The sequence below is a fragment of the Schistocerca serialis genome, chromosome 3 (assembly GCF_023864345.2).
Source record: "Schistocerca serialis cubense isolate TAMUIC-IGC-003099 chromosome 3, iqSchSeri2.2, whole genome shotgun sequence".
NCBI classification, from domain to species: Eukaryota; Metazoa; Arthropoda; class Insecta; order Orthoptera; family Acrididae; genus Schistocerca; species Schistocerca serialis.
This window is the reverse complement of record NC_064640.1, coordinates 420,475,479-420,497,588: the sequence shown is the minus strand read 5'-3', so window position 1 is coordinate 420,497,588 and position 22,110 is coordinate 420,475,479. Positions and strand designations below refer to the sequence as shown.

At 42.2% G+C, this 22,110-nt stretch overlaps 1 protein-coding gene across 1 annotated transcript in view; it reads right to left on the bottom strand.

Moving 5' to 3' along the window:
• LOC126470297 (polyadenylate-binding protein-interacting protein 1) overlaps positions 1 to 22,110 on the bottom strand; it is a 134,676-nt gene that overhangs the window by 15,999 nt on the left and 96,567 nt on the right. Inside the window, exons 7-8 of the mRNA XM_050098058.1 lie at positions 14,824 to 15,027; positions 10,372 to 10,475 (exon numbers count right to left, since the gene is read on the bottom strand). Of these exons, the coding sequence (XP_049954015.1) occupies positions 10,372 to 10,475; positions 14,824 to 15,027 (308 nt within the window). The remainder of the gene's footprint in view (positions 1 to 10,371; positions 10,476 to 14,823; positions 15,028 to 22,110) is intronic.

Below are 22,110 nucleotides of genomic sequence, written 5' to 3'. Positions count from 1 at the left end.
AACATTTTGTGGGGTCAGCCGAAGCAGTGTCCCATGTGGGTGGGTTCATGTATCATCCTAACTGTCACTACTGGAATCCTAGGAGAAACAATCCTGAAGTTAAGATTGACAGATTGCAGTCACATTCATCACTTGACAGTGTGGTGTGGTATTTGTGATGATGATTTTATATTTTTTGTGAAATAATGAATTATGGTGATGTGTGCACAGGCATTACAAACTTTTATTCACCCCTTTGGTGCAAACTGGGATGACATGGACAATGTATACTTCACGCTGGATGGCAAATCTCCGCACTTTACATCGATTTCACAATGACTTTCCAGGCCATGTTATGCTGTATCATGGAAATGTTTAGCAGTAACCAAGGACTCCAAACTTGACCCCATTTGATTTCTTTCTGTGGAGGTACTTGAAAGAAGACGTGTACGCCACAAAACCATGTAATTTAAACACTTCTGAAGCAGGGATAAGTGAGAAGAGGTAGGTGTGAGTGTGTGTGTGTGTGTGTGTGTGTGTGTGTGTGTGTGTGTGTGTGTGTGTGTGTGTGTGTGTGTGTGTGTGTGGTGATCTGACTGTGCTCTGAGAGCCAGAAATCAAAATTTTTCAACAGCAATCATAAGGGTATAGAACTGTTATTAGTAGCACAAGATTCGGTAGTAGTTATTTCTGCCATAATACGCTGGTGCACAGAACTTCCCAATAAAAGTAACTTCCACAAGTAACAGAGCTCAATGAAACTTTGACCATCCATAGAAAGAACTGGTATGGTACAGTATAGAAGGTAACTGAAAGAAATATGCAGTGAGATGAATAGAAATGACACTTTTATTAAAGAATGATAATTACACTTAAGTCACCATGATTTGTGATGGTTCTCTGTACATTAAAGAAGGTGGAAAGGTGGGACATGGTTCTTAATAGTGAGAGTGATCACCATAGATAAGCAATGCATGCTCTGCAATGTGCACCCATGCTGATCACAAGGTTGGTAAGGAGTTGTTATAGGGGACATACCCTCATATGGTGAGCAGTGGGAACATGTAATGCACTCAGGAACACACTGAATATGATCATTTTGATGGTCCAGGTGTCATTGTGTGGAAAGGCATAATGTTGCATGGGCATATTGACCTCCAAATCTTTGAACATAGTACTACCACTGGCCAACATTATAGAAACATTGTACTCCTGACCCATGTAAGTCTTAAGAGGTGCATTAAGCCCAGACTTAATTTTTAGGGATGACAACGCACAACCACATCGAACAGTGCAGGTGGAGGAGACTCTTGGAACAAGAGGATATTTGGCGAATTGATAGGCCTACCCATTCCCTTGATTTAAAACCCAATGAGCATGTGTGCGATGCATTGGGGAGAGACATTGCAGGATGTCCCCATGCATCAACTACCACCCAGCATTTATCAACTGCACTGGTGGGGGAATGGAACACCATACAACAAGAACTCTTACCAACCATGTGGCCAGCATGGGTGCAAGTTGCCACGTGTGCACTGCTATCTGTGGTGATCACACATCCTATTAAGAATCCTGTCCTGCCTTTTGTTATGTCCAGGGAACCATAATAAATTGCGTTGATTTCAGTGTAATTATTGTCTTTGAATGAAAGAGTCATTCTGTTCATCTTATTGTGTACTTCTTTCAGTTACCTTCTATACTATACTGTAAACAGATCTTTCTATGTATTGTTACAAGCAGTAATGTATTATAGACAAATGCAAAATTTTCTCAAAGTCATCTTCAGCCAAGCCACCTCCCCATGTAAGAGAAAAAAAAGGGGGTAGAAAGCTGACACTGCGAAAGGCAGCTAAAATCCGGAAGAAACTGCCTCACCTTGTACGAGTAAGAAGCTTGAATCAAACTCAGCAATAAGATCTCAGTGAGGAAAAGACATTCCATTTTAACAGCACAGCTCAATTTCGTAACAAAGGGTGAAAGTTCCACAAGAACACCCATCAGTCTGCTGATCTGGTGGGAAAGCAACAAGCTGAAGTCTTCAAAGCCATTCTTATCAAATAGACTGTAATGAAGACAGTTGATGAACCTGAGAAAGTAGGCCACATTCAGTCATCGTCAGCCTACCATAAAGTGCCTCAAACCACTCGTAATAAGTACTCACGCTTCTAAGCCTGTGTGTCAACTTTTACACTGCAGTACACCAGCTACAAGGGATGCACTGTTTGCCAAGGTGACTTCCACCTCAGTGACTTCTATCTTTACACTCTAACACACTCTGTCGCTGCGAGATGCCGACCTCTCAACCACTGAGGTGAAGATGAGACGTCTACCTACAGCTTGCTGAACCAAACAGATGGTGTTTGGCACACTGTCCACCTATTGCAGAATTTCGGAGTTACACTAACAGCTGCTGCCCAAGTGATACCTGTAAGCAGTCTTTACATCTCATGCCTTCCTTGGTGGAAGAGGTATGCTGCTATTGATCTCCATACTGTGCAGAGCTACTGAGAGCTTGCCCGAGCACACCCCCTCCTATGTCAACGACAGTGCTATGGTAATTCACATTCTCTTCCCTGGGAAGCACACCTTTCACATGGATTAAGCCATTCTCCCATGAGGTCTGTCTCCCACCTGACACTGCAGTTATGCGAGCCGAATGTTGATGGAGATGTCCGTTGCAGTTTGCTGAGACATTGTCAAGTGATTCCAAGGCTACAAAAGCTCTTGTTCTCCTAATGTGTCATTAGCGTCCTGCACACTGACTGACCTGCTCCACCACACACCATGCTCATCATCCCTAAAACAGCAGAGGTCTCTACCTAATGCCCTACAGTATAGTGCAAGTTTCATCGAGCTATGTTACTTGGCAGTGGCACATCAAGGAAGTTACTGTCATCCTTAAGTTTTGTGTACCAGAATGTAATAACACTGGTGGTAGTAATTCTAACAGAACAAATAGTAACAGGTGAAAAAGATAATAGTAAAATTAGGTAGAACAGACTGAATATAACGTAAAGATACAGATCTCTTTCTGTGACAGGAAGAAGACATTCAACAGAATGGAAAACTGAACACCAAATAGCCTGAAAGTAGCCAACAAAATGTGAGTGATATTAACAGCAATGAACAGAAAAGAATACTGTCATAGCATAACCACAATCAAATCCAAAAGCAAGGTCATCAATAAAGCACAACACTTAGCACTGAAAGCACGTTCATAATGAACACCTGTGTACGGCCAGAACAAAACTTAATTCCTGGATGGGTAGTGTTTTTTTTTTTTTTTTTTTTTTTTTTTTTACAGACATTGAATATTCTACGATATACAAACAATACAAACATAAGAAATTTCAAGACACTTCCAGAAATGGCAAACATGTAACTGCTGCTGGTTGGGTTTCAACTGGCCACCTGCAGCAAGCCACCCAGCGATGCTAACCATTATGCCACAATACATACAGTGCAGTTTGCGGCATGGCTCCCCCTCCTGGACAAACAGTGAGCAGCTGTTTCAGAAGTTCTCAGTGGACCAAACTACAGCACCTTGAATTTAGATTTAATCAATGGTCCTCTGAATGGCAGCACTGGCAGACTGTGCATTCTTGTCACATTGTCACATCCTCTTAACCACGATTCAAAGGTAGCCCCTCATGTTAAAGCTTCACCATCATCTAGTGCAGGGCCATCCATGTTGTGCCAAACTGCGCATGAGCACAATATGCAGGGCGAGGCTGTCTGTCTTGGCTTTGCTTGCTACTTCACTGAACTACTTGGTACAATGCGGCATTTCATTTAGCATTGCAATGTGGCATTTTTCTGTCAGCACGACATTTTTCAATTTTGCAGAATTGTGGAGTCAGTGCTGTTTACTCTTTCATATTTATTTGTGACATAAATGAAGTTCACAGGTCCAGTGGCTGTTTGCACAAAATGAGGCAATCTAGAGATCTATTGTCACAAGCCTTTATAAGTGTATGGGAATGACAGAAGAAAAGGATAAGAATTCTCAATATCTATTATGCAATATACAGTCCTATATCATCAATGGTTACCGCAAAGTTGCTATGTAACGACATACCACCACAATGTGGGGATATATATATATATATATATATATATATAAAAATTGATGATGAAAGAGCAAAAAACTGCAAGGATCGACAGTCTGGATTCATTGTTCAGTAAATTAAGAAACATTCTGTGCTAAATTTGCAGGCATTGAGAAGATGATGAAACTGGTGGTAAAAATAGCAAATTTTCTGAAGCTGCATGCATTATTCCACTGCCAGTTGCAATAGTTACCAAAGGAACTGAATGAAGAGTATGGAGACACTATATTATTGCAAAGTACATTGAAAGTCAATGGGGATAGCCAAAATGATTTTTTTTTATTTAAAGCTTGCTATTGTTGAATTTACAAATGAAAAAGGAGAGCAGAAATGAATATTAACTGTATCACACTGCTGCCAGGTACAACTGTTACCCCCACACTAATAACCAACTCTGAGCATTAAACAGCACTGTTGCATCAAATCACAATCAAACACTTATTTGATTATTAATTATATCTTAGACAACTGCCTCATTGCATGCCTGACCTGTTGGCTCAGAATCTGGGGCATTTTCTTGCACAGATCGTAATTTTTTGCACCTACTTCATTTTTTTATATTACTATTGCTCACATGGGCGTATGAAAGCTCAACATATTGCTATGTTAGCTGAAGCAATAATCAAGGAACAGGTATAGGCTCCAATTGTAAAGCAACACAGGACTGGTGAAAGACAATGTTATATGTGGTTGGTGCACTTTATACACAGGCACGTCAACTTGAGGGCTAAGTGGACTTGACAGCACACTGCCCACAGTGAGAGAATGCAAGGTGAGAAACAACTATTTCTGATTTGATGGGCATGCATTTAAAAAGCAAATCTCACTGTGGAAGGAACAAATTCTGACCATACATTTCTGTAGGCTCAATGGTGTTAAAGAAAACATGAGGACTGAAGAATTCATTGAGACCTTTAAAGAATTACAAAGATAGTTTTGTAAATGTTTTGAGTACACTGTCAATGTTACATCTGTTTTTGAGCTATATTCAGGACCATTTTCCGTTTCAGTTGAAAGTTCCCTCTGCATTTGCAGATGGAACGTGTTGATCTACAATATAAATCCCATTTAAAAGACAAATTCTTTTATGTTAAAAGTGTCCAGGAGGTCTACATTGTTTTCTTTGGGAAATGTTTCCACGTCTCCATAATGACATTTCAAACCTCATTGCGGAGCAAAAAACCATGGACCAACCTACTATGTTCAATATGAAGACAGCAGAGGATGGTGGATTCCTGTAGGGAGAGGCACAGGGAAGAACGTCATGTGGTGCGAGTCTCCTTGATTGCACAAAGTTTATTAGAATGGGTGGGGGGTTAGCCACCCAAAGAGTTGGACCACAATTAAGCAACAAGGGATTCGATGTAAAGTCGCAAATCCATTACTGGAGGGGACACGGAGAATGGGGGAAGGGTGCGGGAAAGGGGGGGGGGGGGGGGGGGGAAGTAGGCCACCTCTCCCTGCCAGATGATCAGCAAGTTAATTATCCAGGATACCTGTGTGGCCAGGAACCCAACGGAAATTGATCGATCGATCAAGCAGCATCACTAAAATCAGTGAGAAGGTTGTGGATGACAGAGACAAGGGGTGGCAAGAAAAACTCCAAGTGATAGCCTGAAAGCCACTCATTGAGTTCATACATAACGAAACTTGGGTGAGTGAGGACTATTTAATTAAGCAGAGGGCCCAATATATCATCATCATCATCATCATCATCATCATCATCAACAATTCCACAGTAAACACCCCACATGTGGTAGGCACAAGATGAGTGTTCCGTGCCAACAGAAGATGTGAAGGCATATCCCACATAGTCGGCAGATTTAGAGTCATCGGTGGAGGGGGGGGGGGGGGGGGGGGGGGAGAGAGAGAGAGAGAGAGAGAGAGAGAGAGAGAGAGAGAGAGAGAGAGAGAGCATCCTGGAACTCCTGTAACAGCATTCCAAACAAACAAAAGAAAATCACTGGAGTGATGGAGGCTTTCAGACCCCAGAAGAGAATCATCCGACTCCACAGCCAAGAAACTAACCACAGAGAGGGGGGGGGCCCTTGTAGGGAGAGAATCGGGAGGAACCTGAGGGCAGGCAGCAAGCGGGTGATGGTCCAAAGCCATGAAAATAACAGAACAGGAAGGGTCAGCAAGGCTAGGACAGGTAGTGATGGTACAGGAAACAAGGAGCTGGGACTGCCAAATCTGAAGGGGAGGGATTCCAGCACCAACCAGAAGACTATTGACAGGGATAGCGTTAAATGCACTGGGGGCTAAACGGATACCACAGAGGTGAAATGGGTACAAGAGGAGTAGCATGGTAGGGGCAGCTGATCCATGAACTTTACAACTATAGTTCAAATGAAACAACTAATGCCTGGTAAAGGCAGGGAAGGATTGAACGATCTATGCCCCAAGAGGTGTGGGCAAGGAAACAAAGGACACTGGGTTTACAAAAGCAGCCAACCTTCCCTGGTAGAGCTTCAGATCAGGATGGGAGACAGAAATGCACCACCCTCTACTTAAGGGGAGAGAACTGAAATCTGTGCGAGTGTCCATATGCATATGGAAGCACGCTGGATGGCACCCTGGAGCCATCGTTGCGCAGAGGCCAGCAAGTGGCAGCTAGCCCAAATACAGGAATCATTCATGTACGGAGCATGGGTGACCAATGGTCTGGTTGAGGCCGAAAGTCCATTAATAGTGATTAGAAGGAGGACACCACTTAATACATAGCCCTGTAGAACACCATTCCCCTGGGTCTGTGGTGAGCTGGAATAGTGCCAACCCAGTCTGTAAATGACTGATGAGACAGGAACTGGTTAATAAAGATCTGAAGGGGACCCCGAAGATCTCATTCATGGATCGTAAGAAGGATAGGATGGTGTCAAGCTGCTTCGTAGGCCTTATGAAGATCAAAGGAAACTGCGACAAGATGGTGGTGCTAAGAAAAGGCCTGACAAACTGCTCTTTCAAGTTGAAGCAGATGGTTGATCTAAGACCATCACTCCCAAAAGCCCCAAAGGTAAGGAGATTAAAGGTACCGAGTCTAAAGGACCCAACTGAGTAGATGAGCCCCCATTTGTTCTAGTAACTTGCAGGGGACATCGATCAGGCTGACTGGCCGGTAACTATCTAGGGTTGATGGATCCTTGCCAGGCTTAAGGACGGGAACCACAATACTGTCTCTCCATTGAGAGCGGAAAATGTCATTGAGCCAAATATGGATAAATGCCTGGAGGAGACATTGTCATTGTGGAGGATTGAGCTGCCGAAGCAATTGAATATGGAGGGAACCAGGACCAGGAACTGAACGTGGGAAGAAGAAAGGGCTATTCAGTAAAAGGTTTATTGTACGATTTCACCTGAAAAAGGGTAAAACAAAAGCAGGAAGCTGATTCTGAAGGAGAAAGGCAGCTGGATAGGAGACTGATGCCGTTGCAAAATGGATCATGCGTGGTTCTGTGAGAACTGATGGATCTGTACAACAGCCACCTAGAAGGGCAAGTCCTGGAATGGAAGACTGCTGCTAACAGCCCTGGAGGTTGGGGAGCGTAGCCTGCACCTGTGACGATGGGACAGTATCTGTAAGCTTGCATTTATCGTGAATCTCTTGCCCAACGTAAAGCCCCGAGCGACTGGAAAAAGGCGCAGGTGATGCCTGTATATAAGAGTGGTAGAAGGACGGATCAAATATCCTTAACATTGGTTTGTTGCAGCATTCTCAAACATATTCTCAGTTCGAATATAATGGATTTACTTGAGACAGAGAAGTTGCTGTCCATGCATCAGCACGGCTTTAGAAAGCATCGCTCCTGCGAAACGCAAGCCCTATTTTCACATGATATCTTGCGAACCATGGATGAAGGGTATCAGACGGATGCCATATTCCTTGAGTTCCAGAAAGCTTTTGACATGGTGCCCCACTGCAGACTCCTAACTAAGGTACGAGCATATGGGATTTGTTCCCAAGTATGTGAGTGGTTCGAAGACTTCTTAAGTAATAGAACCCAGTACGTTGTCCTTGATGGTGAGTGTTCATCGGAGGTGAGGGTATCATCTGGAGTGCCCCAGGGAAGTGCGGTGGGTCCACTGTTGTTTTCTATCTACATAAATGATCTTTCGGATAGGGTGGATAGCAATGTGCGGCTGTTTGCTGATGATGCTGTGGTGTACGGGAAGGTGTCGTCATTGAGTGACTGTAGGAGGATACAAGATGACTTGGACAGGATTTGTGATTGGTGTAAAGAATGGCAGCTAACTCTAAATATAGATAAATCTAAATTAATGCAGATGAATAGGAAAAAGAATCCTATAATGTTTGAATACTCCATTGGTAGTGTAGCGCTTGACACAGTCGCGTTGATTAAATATTTGGGCGTAACATTGCAGAGCAATATGAAGGGGGACAAGCATGTAATGGCAGTTGTGGGGAAGGTGGATAGTCGTCTTCGGTTCATTGGTAGAATTTTGGGAAGATGTGGTTCGTCTGTAAAGGAGACCGCTTATAAAACACTAATACGACCTATTCTTGAGTACTGCTCGAGCGTTTGGGATCCCTATCAGGGCGGATTCAGGGAGGACATAGAAGCAATTCAGAGGCGGGCTGATAGATTTGTTACTGGTAGCTTTGATCATCATGCGAGTGTTATGGAAATGCTTCAGGAACTTGGGTGGGAGTCTCTAGAGGAAATGTGGTGGTTTTTTTTTCGTGAATTGCTACTGAGGAAATTTAGAGAACCAGCATTTGAGGCTGACTGCAGTACACTTTTACTGCCGCCAACTTGCATTTTGCGGAAAGACCACAAAGATAAGATAAGAGAGATTAGGGCTAATACAGAGGCATATAGGCAGTCATTTTTCCCTCATTCTGTTTGGGAGTGGAACAGGGAGAGAAGATGCTAGTTGTGGTACGAGGTACCCTCCGCCACGCACCGTATGGTGGATTGCGGAGTATGAATGTAGATGTAGATACTGTGACTCACAGCCACAGCCATATCATCATCATCATCATCATCATCATCATCATCATCATCATCCACCACTGCCCTTTATCCTGAATTGCTGCTTAGAAGTACTCTGACACACTGAGTTACATATGGAATTCTAAGAAGACATGCATTTTGTGTGTGTCAAATATATTTTCCACGTGAATATAAATTTAAAACCTGGTGCAGTGTTTCCACATTAGTGTTATGCCATTCAGGAAGGTTTCATTACCAGTTTTTCCTTGATTTATGGGAATCTGTGTTTGTGAAACGGGCATAAATTTAATTAAAAAAGTAAATGCAACAACTGAATACACAAAATGCACTCAAATTAAGGATATTCTTGATTGACAGATGTTACATGCTGACTGTTGGGTTGGGTTGTTTGGGGGAAGAGACCAAACTGTGAGATCATCGGTCTCATTATATTAGCGAAGGACGGGGAAGGAAGTCTGCGAGATCATTGGTCTCATTAGAATAGGGAAGGAAGTCGGCCGTGGCCTTTCAAAGGAACCATCCAGCCACTTGCCTGGAGCGATTTAGGGAAATCACTGAAAACCTAATTCAGGATGGCTGGATGTGGGACTGAACCATCGTCCTCCCGAATGCGAGTCCAGTGTGCTAACCACTGCGCCACCTCGCTTGGCACTGACTGTCTTTTAACTCCTCACAATAAGTATACAAAATGACAGTATTACGAGAAAGAGATTGCTACTCATCATACAGCAGAGATGCTGAGTTGTGGAGCACAACAAAAAGACTTTGCCTTTAGCCAGAAGGCCTTCTTCTGAAACACACACACACACACACACACACACACACACACACACACACACACACACACACACACACACAAAAATAAAGAACACTGTGTCTGGTAGTCTGGCCCAGGCAGCTAGAGACACGTGGCCGCGTGGACCAATCAGTCACAATGCAACTGACAGTGACAGTTCTTTGCAGAAAATGTAGAGGTGAGATCCATTATGTGCATTCAGATGGAGGCGGGGGGAGGGGTGATTCCAAAAAATATCCATGGATTAGATTAGATCCTCATGTAGAATTTGTAATCCAGTGCTTATTCGGGCAGCATCCAGCTTTATCTTGTTACTTACAATGGCTAGTGCAGAAAATAAACAGCCAGCAGAGTATAGATTAATTAACTTGTAAAATCTGTAGAGCTATAGAATTTCCTATCCTTGATACAGGAAGCTGAAAATCTCTAGAGATGTGAAGAGAATAATATGGAATGTATTATTTTATTACTTCTTACAAAATTTGAGTGCAATCAATAATTTGTTTATACTTACTCCTCACCAGCTGTTCCTACTTCTTCATAATTCTCTTCAAGGAATTTACTCTCCTCTGCAGACAGAATACTGCCATCAGGGCCATAAAAAATTGGATCACTTCCCTGAAAAAACATGGAGAGTATTCTGAATATATTGTTTTTGTCTTATCACATTATAACAGGAGAAAAAGCACATTAATGGAATGACAACACAAACATTTGTTTGATGACATAAATGTGAGTAAACATACTGATCTGGATAATTTGCTGTGCATTTGCAGATTATTCAGTTTCTGGCCCACCAGATATTGAAGCTAACAGTAATGTGTGAAATAAAGCTCTAAAGATAATTGTTACTGCAACAAGGGTGGTGGGGGAGAAAATGCCCAAGCCCAGTTGCTCAAGTTCAGCCAATGGTGCTGATGGTTGTAGGTTAGAGTTACTTTGAAAACCCAGAAATTAGTTATCACATGTAGAAAAAGCTGGCTGTGGGAGTTTTCCTGTCCCTATTCTGGTTCTCTTTCTTGCTAACACTATCAACTGGACTGATAAAGTTCAGTTGCTATCTGCAAGTTACAAACAACTAAGAGCTGTAGTTCATTTCCACAGAAGAAACCAAGGTTACAGATCAGTGTTTCCATAGGACTGAGGTCTTTCAGAAATGGAGCAGAAGTTTTGGGCAACAAAGAAGAAGAAAGTTGCTTCTGATGCCGTTAGAGGCTCCATCATAGACAGCATATATATACAAATACATACGTGGAATGTTTCCGTCTATTATATATATATATATATATGAAAAAAAACAAAGATGATGTAACATACCAAACGAAAGCGTTGGTATGTTGATAGACACACAAATAAACAGAAACACACACACACACACACACACACACACACACACACACACACACACACACACAAAATTCAAGCTTTCGCAACCCACGGTTGCTTCATCAGGAAAGAGGAAAGGAGAGGGAAAGACAAAAGGATGTGGGTTTTAAGGGAGAGGGTAAGGAGTCATTCTAATCCTCTAATCCTGGGAGCGGAAAGACTTGCCTTAGGGGGAATAAAGGACAGGTATACACTCGCGCACACACACACACACACACACACACATATCCATCCGCACATACACAGACACAAGCAGACATTTGTAAAGGCCAAGAGTATTATATATATATATATATATATATATATATATATATATATATATATATATAGGGGTGGGGGGGGGGGGGGGCAGAGGAGAGAACTTGGGAAAACCTAAATCAATATTCCCAGATGCGCATTCTACCCCATCTCAGACTGTGCATAACCAGTTATATTTGTTTGGGAGCACTTGCTTTTCCTAGCAAAAATTGCCGTCTAATGCAAAAATTAAAACTATCACTACATCACTTCTGGGGCAATTTTATTTCCCTGGATCCATTTTTAGGTACAGCATTGTCCACAAGAGAATGATATTTATTAAGGGGTACAGAAAATGAAAAAAATTCTAAGTCGTCCAAGATGGCAATGTTTGAACTGTTTATAAGAGAAGATTGAGCAATAAGAAGAAAGCTATTTTATAGAAGAAAACTCACAAATAAACTGAAAGCAACTCATCCCCATTACAGAAATCACTAACACATGCTATGTCGAGGTACATGAGTGAAGTAGATGGTTTGACTACTAGTAGTGAAAAACAAATGTAATCACTGCCAAGAGGAGGAAGTGGCGGCACACAGTTCCTAATCACTAAGACACTGGTTGGTTGGCTTGGGGAAGGAGACCAGACAGCGTGGTCATCGGTCTCATTGGATTAGGGAAGGATGTCGGCCGTGCCCTTTCAGAGGAACCATCCCGGCATTTGCCTGGAGTGATTTAGGGAAATCACGGAAAACCTAAATAAGGATGGCCGGAGGCGGGATTGAACCGTCGTCCTCCCGAATGCGAGTCCAGTGTCTAACCACTGCGCCACCTCGCTCGGTACTAAGACACTGTTGATGACTCTGCTCAAGGGGAGCATTAAACTCACTGGGCTGCTTCATGCAGACACAGCCTACTCCTTTCTGCCCAATTACACAATATTTCACTCTCCACCTTCTATGTTGTAACCACACCCTGAACATTAACTCTACCTGTACTACTCACATTTAAGAGACAAATATGAAATTTCTCAACAGCAAAGTACCACTGAGTGCAAAGAGCAGAATCTTTCAAATACGCAGCTGAGCCAATTCCTCAGAGTATCACAGCTGGTAGTGTCAGGATATCTTTAAAAAAGAACAAATGGCTAGTAGGGAAGGAGTATAAGCTGGTGTCTCACAGGGTATAACACCTGAAAATTGTTTATTTGACATAAAGACAGTTTACATTACAATTTGTGTCATCTGTGTTCTTCAATCTACACAGCAGTTGCTGCCTGTTTAGTGGATTACTGATTTAGAGAAACACCTGTAAACCAGTACTACCTTGTGTAGTCTCTTAGAAGGAATATGATTTTTAACTTCAGTTAACAATATGGCCTCCAAAGACATCACATGCTAACTACAAATACTTTCAGCAAGTGTCTTTCTAATGCTCGGCAAGTGCTAGAATGTGCGTTTGGAATAATGACCACCGACAGTAAATGGAGATTGCTGCAAAAAAGTGTGTTGAAATCAAAAACCCTGATAGTGTTGACATTATACTCAGATGTATACAACTTCTGCACAGTATCTTAATTGACTAGGAGAGAGAACAACCAGCAGCTACGTTCATTTGCTAGCTACCACAATCAACAAAAGGATACCCTAATGTCAGCGGTATCAATGCAGAGTATTCCATTCGAGACAAATTGCATGTTCTTTTGCACATGGGAAGTGCACAAATGAAAGCAGTTGGAACACTTTACAGAATATTCATTATTTAGTTGAACATATGGTTAAAGGTGGTGTTCTCAGTTTTGTTTTTAAATACAGTTACTAATCTTTAAAACAATTTTATTGAATGTACACTGCATGCCACACATGCCTGTACTAGTTTTTAGTAAAAACGTGTCATGTATTCAATAAATCTCATCGCACAATATTACCTAATTTCCTTTTTCCACACACGTGTCATCAGCAACTTTCAACAACAGTTTCCTCCGTAAGTTCCAGTAGTGATACCACGTCTTGCACATGCCACAGTAGCCTGTTCTCTTTCGAAACACTTGCAAGATTACCTACATCCATAGTTTGTTGTTAGGTACAAAACACACCCAGGAACAAGCAGCCATAGGCACTCGCCATGTGCGGTTCTTTACGGCTGTCAAATTAGTTGGACAAATACAGGTCTAATGGACGGTCAGTCTTAGAAGGTGTAGTATCCAATGACCGCAAATCTGTTGAGCTTTACAAACTTATCCAAATCTGATCCCAAACATTTATTCCATTTATTGATAGCTACAGAGGAAGTTGCCTTCCATCCAAGTCCAGTTTCAAAGCCTGTTGTCTTCAGTTTCAGTCACTCTCACCTTTTGTCTTCAAGAGTGTGTCTGGTGTCTGAACACATCAAACCAAACTGTTTCTGATTGTAAAATGTCACAAATATGTCTTGCAATCATTACAATTACTGATTTGCATTCAGCTGCAAAAAGTGGAAATGTTCACAATTTGACTGCTTGGCTGCCTCAGTCTGACTTGGGTAATAAAACAAATGAATGACTAGTGGTCCATGAGAAGGTCTAGCAATCTGATACTGTCATGACTTAGCAAACAGTGCGCACCACTACCAGCTACCTTCCTTGCAAATTTAAGAAATAATAGCAACTAGAAAGTTTCATAATTTCTAGTGACCATCATTTTAAATATATACAAGCTCAATTACGGATATGCTTACTATTACCTATAAGTTCTCACAGTCTTCATAGCTCATTAGTTAGCATAACTAAATGCAAATGCAGAAACTTTTTTTGAAACCAGATAACAGAAGATTTTCTTGTGTTTGTGTGATCTGGACTTGGTGGTAATTCAGAAGAAAAATAATAATGAACTGCCCGAATAATAAGACAGTGGGACACTACTCACTTAAATGGCACCACAAAATGAATTGAGAGACAAAATATTAAGACACTGATGACAGAATAAGATAGTTATTTGAGAAGACATTTCCTTCAATATAAATGTCCTTACAGAAAACTACAATGTTTGAATTATATGATGAACTTTTGCCTCCAACATTCAGGGAGTTAAATGCAAATTTCTTCAAAACAATGATCCTTTTATTTACCCCTGTTCTGCAGGTAAAAGAAAAGATGGAATATATGAAGCCATAGTAACGAATAAATAAATAACCAACCAACCTTTTTTTTATTCTATTTTCAGCAATTCAAAACTTAATGCAAGCACCCAAAGGTACTTCAATTCCATAAATAAATTCCAATGTAAGTGATTAAGTCTGTTTATAATATAAATGGTTAAACATAATTCTATGTCAGCTTCGTAACAAGTTTCGTAAGCATACTTACAACATTAACCACTGAGGACTCTGAATTTTGGTTTGGCGCTTCATTCACATTACTGCCCCAACTTGCCCTGCGGAGTTCTGCCACCGACATTATCTGACATGATAAACTTTTATCACACGTGGCTTTATTTGTTAATTTACAAAGTTTATTCATGATTCTATCCATTGCAACAGTATCCATCAAATCTATGTATCTGCCAGCCAGCTGGAAAAAAAAAAAATTACAAAAATCAAAACACACATCTAAATTTATGTAATACAAGGATGGAGACTTTCCTTAATGGCTAAGGTGTTTAAAACTTCCAAGAGCTTTTTCTTCCTCTCACAAGTTATGATAGTTAATATTTCACATACAGTTGCTATGTTTTTATTTTTAAATCATAGGTGACATGATATGAAATGTTTTCCAAACTTCAAATTTTTTCCTACAATGTCACCACAAACAGTGTATTTAATAACTATACCTCTATATTCCGCAGTTGCAATAAATGGTTACATTACCTGCTTCATATGATAACATAACACTACATGAAACAATAGGTGAAACATATTCTTGAGATATTACTTTAAACTAACTACTTGCAAAACCTGCAGAACCATACTAGGTTCTTTTAGCTGGACTGCCTCCTACTTTTGTGTGTAGAATTTTATGTAAATAATTTTCCTGCCCAACCGGTACAATGTTATGACAATTTCTGCACAACAATTTAAATAATAAAACGTGCGTATATACTGTCCTAGAATATCGCCCAAGTTTTGAAAGAAAACTACTTAGAAGCACTTCAACTACACGCAAGATTAATAACGGTATGTGAAGATTTGTGGCTTATTATTTGTCCTACAATAACAACAAATTATAAATGAAATTCTTAAACACTGAAAACATCAAATAGGTCATATCAAACCTGTGTTTTGCAATAATGTGAGATGGAAGTTCTGTAACTCAGATTACCTCCAGTTTGGAACTTATACACTTGAAACTAGGAAGTGTAAACTGACTTTTGTTGCTCACTTGATAGTTCTTTTTCTCTTAAAGCCATCAACCGTCATCCAACTCCTGTATCTTATCACACACAGAAGACTATTACTGTGAACTAGGCATTGTGTGAAAGTTTGGTGCAATTGTAAATTGATGGATGGATTGATTATGAGGTTTTAAGGGACCCAACTTAAATTTTAAATAAAAAAACAAGGGTGGGTGAAAGAAAAACTGGCATAGAACACCCATAACAGGTGCTGAGAATACAATATTAAAAAGAGTCAGGGGCTAAAATATAAATGTCACAGTAGCATAGGGCAGATGTCACTCAGGAGTGATTAGAGGCCCATAGCAGCTTGTCATGTAGCAGAACTGCGACCCTTGCCTGACCCATCTCTCTAACCCACTACTTCAAGCGAATCGAGTCGTCGAGTCAATGGGGTAGGTAGGCAGCTTTTTGCAGGACGTTGTTGCAGCCACATGTAGTAAGCATTGCTTCACGCAGTGGAGAATGGCAAAACAGAGGCACGCTGGTGACCGAGGCATTGCGAAGTAAGCATGCACAGATAGCCTGGCTGACAGCAGCTGACGCAAGGACATACACAGATCGAGCGCTGAGCGAAGCCTGGAGAGTGCTGAGTAAGGGGAAGTGAGGCCAGCACACTAAGTTACACTGCAATATACTGTGGAAGTAATAACAAAAAGCTACCACCGAGGGTAAAAAATGTCCTCCTGCCAGATATAAATAGTGAAGCGCAGGCAGCAACAGACAGAAGCCATTAGGAAGCAGTTCGCATTTGAGGACGGAGGTTGTACATGTCTGAATGTTCAATCTTCGTAGGTGACAATTCCGGAAGTCTGTTCCAGCTCGCAGGTGTCAACCGTTTGGCGCCAGATGTCAACTTCAGCTCTGGAGGTTGGCCCGAGTTCGGTCGGCACCATGGCTGACTAACTACAGTGAGAACATCCAGCAGGTCCGGCCCCAGCGCGGTCTTTGTCACAAGCGCCGCCAGGGACTGACGCCCAGACTTCACGGCAACCCGGCCCCACAAAGCGTGGTCCGTCCATGATGGGACCTCATGGACATCACGACTGGCGGCTTCCCAGCCGCTGGCGCAGCAGGCGTCAGCAGCTGACCTCACGGCGACGCAACTCCATGGGAGTGCCCGTACTGGGGCGCCGAGTTCATCTCAACCACCGGGCATCCTGGCTTCAGCGGTGCACTGGTAGCCTGAGGCTTCCAAGCACGATTAGCGGCGTGCGTTGTGCGCATTGTCGGAGAATCTACACAGCAGCAGCCAGGTGGAGGGACCCGCAGGGCTGGGCAGTGACGAGGGAGAAATTGTAAAGAAAGTTCAATAAATAACTGTAAAACTCCATGCCATCTCAGTCTTTGGCGCAGCGACTGTGTCTGCTGCTAACAAGTGGTGCTGAAGTCATAACAAGTGGTGTCAGGCGCACTCACGCCACGACTTTGACTAGCACCGTGCGGAGCAACCAAGAAACACCGAATAGGGTGAGTCCAGCAACTGTCTTCTCTCTATGTTTTCTGTGTAGCTAGACATGTCGAGGGTAAAGTTAAGGGATGTGAGAGTGTCATTTGAAAGGCCTTGCAGCCCTGTAGACTTATCACAGTTTTGTGGGAATGATAGTCACGTTAACTTAGTACCATCTAAATGTGTAGTGTGTGGATTAACAGGTCACATCGTTCCTTGTGATAAATTTGTACCAAGCACTTATGATGTGTGTGGCTTCAATGATCACGTAACGGGGCAATGTGGTAAGTCTAGATGGCTTGCCATTAGACATGCTAGGAATTAACTTGCTTCTGGGTAATACAATTTTATTTTTGTGAGGTGAAGTATACCACACGGAAAATACCAGACACGCGTGCAACCGGGACAAGTGATGTCGTAGTCGCATTGACAGAGCAAGTTAAGAAACTGAGTGAAGAAAATACGTTGCAAAAGCAGCACATGCAGAGGATAGAGCAACAATTGTTGCAAAATATTCAATCAGGCTCGGGAAGCAATAGTGTAGAATGCAAGGGTACTGTCTTTTCCGGTGTGGCAGATTGTTCAGCGGCTAATTTGATACCTTCCTTCTCGGGTGAAACATCAGAGGATGTGAATGTTTTCATTGGTGACGTACGTAGTACGGCTAGACTGTGTGGCTGGTCAGATGAAATGTGTTTGCAAATGGCGAGGTTATGGTTAGTAGGTGACGCAAAGACTTATGTGGCACACCACGAAGGGTTAAAGGATGTTACTGCATTCACAGAGTTGGCTGAGGGATTATTGCAAAGGTTTAGGAAACAAAACAGTGCCAGATTTTTTAGAGAAAAATTGAGGATGATGCAAAAAACGGGTGAAACGGTAGAAGAATTTTCAGACAGACTTAGGAGAATGAATGCGCACACATATGAGTTAACGCAAGATGCGAGTGCAAATGAAGTTCTATAGAAAGAAGCAGAGAATAGAGCTTTAGACCCATTTTTGCGAGGGGCCTCGACGGATTTTTCACGCCAGATACGGATGGAAAATCAAAGTTACTTAGCAGCAGCATTACACGTAGCTACACATTTGCAGGAAGTGGATAGCGCCACTAGAAGTTGCAATGACAAGAAAATTTTTTCTTGTCTTTCAAAGACTGTTACCGCTGTGGGAAGCAAGGTCATTTTAAGGGACAATGTCAGTAACCACAGTGTTTCAATTTTCAGACAGTGTTTCAATTGTCAGAAAATAGGGCCTAAGACACGGCAGTGTAAAGCCATGAAACAGGTTAATGATACAGAAGGTAAAAAACTGTTAAACGAAAAAGGGAGTGTTCCTGCCATCGAGAGGCATTCCCAGTAAAAAGAGGTACTCAGAAAGTGCATGAAGAGGTGGATTGTAGTTTGATGGTTTGGATAAAAGATAAGTGGCAAAGAGTTTTAGTGGATACTGGAGCGCATGTATCAGTTGTCAGTGTGGACCTCGTGGGCAAGAAAGGATTGGAAGCTCCGAAATAAGGGTTGCGCGCAGCAGGTGATAAAAAATTGGATGCACTAGGGACAGCACAGCTCAAGTTTAAGATAGGGAATGTGTGGTTCCGGGAGCAAATGGAGGTGTTGTCAACTGTGGGAGAGGGATTTTCAGCGATACTTGGGTTGGACTTTCTGATTAAACATCACAAGAAAATTGACCTCTGGAACTCGATGGGAACTTGTTCTCAATGGGGAGAGCTGTTGCAAATGTTTCAGAGTCACAAGGTGCAACGTTAGCTAAGGTGATACCAACTACACTGCGTACAAGTGCATTAAAGGTGATTTCGTGTGACAAAGTACGAACAGGTACAGGGAAGTTGATCTGGGTACTGGTGGATGTCGATGTGCCACAGCAGGGGTTATTCTTGCTAGAGCCACTACCGAGTAATGAGGTTTTAGACGAAAAGCATTGCTTTATTCGTAGGAGTGTATCACGGTTAACGGACATTAACGGGCAGTTTATGGTTCAGGTGAGTTTAGATAACTTCGGGCAGGATGATGTCGATCTGCAGACGGGATTAGTAATAGCCACAGTAGAGTTAATGGATGAAGAGGACATCGATAGTTCAAGGCTAGACTATGATGTAAAGCAAACCGTCAGCATGTCTGCACTTTGTGACAAGGTAAATCATTTGAGAGGAAATGATCGTTCGGGTATGGAAGCATTATTACTGAAGTACAAAGCATTGTTTGAAGCACAGGGTACGTTATCTGCTACACCGATAACACAGCATCGTATTTCGACAGAGAATCACACTACGGTGTATCGTAAGCCATACAGACTACCGAAACAATTACAACCAGTAGTAGAGCAATTAATAGAGCAACAACTGGAAGATGGGATAATCCAGCACAGATATAGTCCTTGGTCTAGTAGCGTGGTCCTAGTTCTGAAGACACCAGACGGGTCGAAAAAATTTCGTTTCTGTTGCGATTACAGATATTTGAATGAACGGACAGTGGTGGATGTATATCCAATTCCGAATATCACAGAAACATTAGACAACCTAGGGCAGTTTAAATTTTTCTCCACTCTGGATTTGCGAAGTGGTTATCACCAGATTGAAGTATGTCTGGAGGACATGCCAAAAACAGCATTTACGATGCATTTTGGTCACTTCGAGTGTAAAAGAATGCCATTTGGACTAAAAAACACTCCAGCAACATTTCAGAGGCGGTTGGATGGAGTCATTCGCGGGTTGAAACTGAAAAAATGCATGGTGTATCTGGATGACATTATAGTTTTTTCAAGAGATATAGAGCAGCATGTGGAATGGTTAGAGGAGGGGTTTAAAAGATTAGAGGCAGCACGGCTAACATTAAGTTTGGACAAATGTCATTTTGTGCAAGCACAAGTAAATTATCTCGAGCATGTTCTCAGTCAGGACGGGGTACGGACAGATCCTCGTCTCACTTCTGCAGTACTAGATTTTCTGGTTCCACAAACGGTTAAACAACTGCAATCGTATACTGGTCTTGCGAGTTATTAACAAAAATTCGTACAGGGGTTCATAGAAATAGTGAGGCCACTTACTAAGTTGCTAAGAAAAGGTGTTACCTGCCAGTGGACGTCAGAGTGCGAGAAAGCATTTCAAGAATTGAAACGGATACCGACATCAGTTCCAGTTTTGAAGTTTCCAGACTTTTCGAAGGAGTTTACACTACAATGTGACTCGTCTAATCACACTTTTGGGGTTGTACTTGGACAAGAAATTGATGGCAAAGAACATCCGATTGTGTTCGCGTCTCGTCAACTTAACAAGGTGGAACAAAATTACTCCACGGCGGAGAAGTAATTGTTAACGATAATATATGAGATTTCGTACTTTCGATGTTATCTGTATGGTAGAAGGTTTAAGGTTGTGACAGATCATTCAGCTCTGAAATGGTTATTAGGTCTGAAAGACCCAGCGAGTAGGCTAGTGAGATGGGCACTGAAATTCGGTGAGTTCGACAATGAGGTAATACACAAGCCAGGTGTGAAACATGCCAATGCTGACGCATTGAGCAGGAAAGTGGCAATATTAAAAGTAACAGGGGTGACTGAAGACGAGTGGAAAAGGGCACAAGCCATGGATAGTGATTGCCAATTGTTCAGAAAGCAACCGCAGTTCCTAGTACAGGATGGCTTACTTTGCAGGTCAACAAAATGTGACCCGCATGTCGTCGTACCAGCAGCATTAAGATCTGAAGTTCTGCAACAGGCGCATGACCATTTTCTTTCAGGACATGGCAGGAGAAGAGCTACGGATAGGCGGATAGTGGAGAAGTTTTGGTGGAGGACGCGATGTCAAGATGTGGACGAGTACGTCAGGAATTGCGTGCCATGCGCACAGCGTGCGGACTTGAGCCATCAAAAGATTCAGCTTTTAAGATTACCAGAGGCAGACAGACCTTTCCAACAAATCGGAATTGATTTATTAGGCCCATTTAATAGGAGTGCAGCAGGGAATAAGTATGTGTTAACAGTGACTGACCACTTTTCTAGGTATTTAGTCATGGTCGCATTACCATGATCTGAAAGCAGGTACGGTGGCACAAGCTTTAGTTAATAATTGGTTACTCAGATATGGGATACCTCAGTCCTTAATCTCGGATCAAGGTACTAATTTCACGTCTGATCTGATGAAGCAACTGTGTAAGTTACTGAAGGTAAAGAAACTACGGACTGGTCCATTCCATCCGCAAGCAAACAGACGAATGGAGAGAGTGCATCGCACGATCACTAAGATGTTGAGTCACTATGTAAATAGTCAACACACCGACTGGGATGTGTACTTGCAATTTGTAACCAGTGCATATAATAGTAAGGTACATACGTTCACAGGATTGTCGCCGTACAAAGTGGTGTATGGGCGGAATATGCCATCACCTTTTGACATGCTTCGTCCAAGGCTGGGAGCAGAGGGCGAGCATGTAAGGCAATTTGCGAAAACCATTAAGGAAGTATGGCAGAGTGTTAGACGAGCTAACACGAAAGCGTTGGAACGACAAGAACAGATGGGAGTTACAACGAGGAAGTTGCCACAGTACCGAGTAGGACAATGGGTGCTACTAGCTAACCCGTATGTTTCAAAAAGGGAGAACCAAGAAGTTCACAAACAAGTTCCAGGGACTGTACCAAGTAGTGGAAATGACATCATCTGTAAATGTAAAATTACAATTGCTTACCAAGACAACAGTGGTTCACGTTAGTAGAGTTAAGCCGTTCCAGGGGGTAGTAGTTCCGTATATACGTACTTCTTCTGGCAGAAAGCAAAAAGAAGCGCCAGAAGCAGACAGTA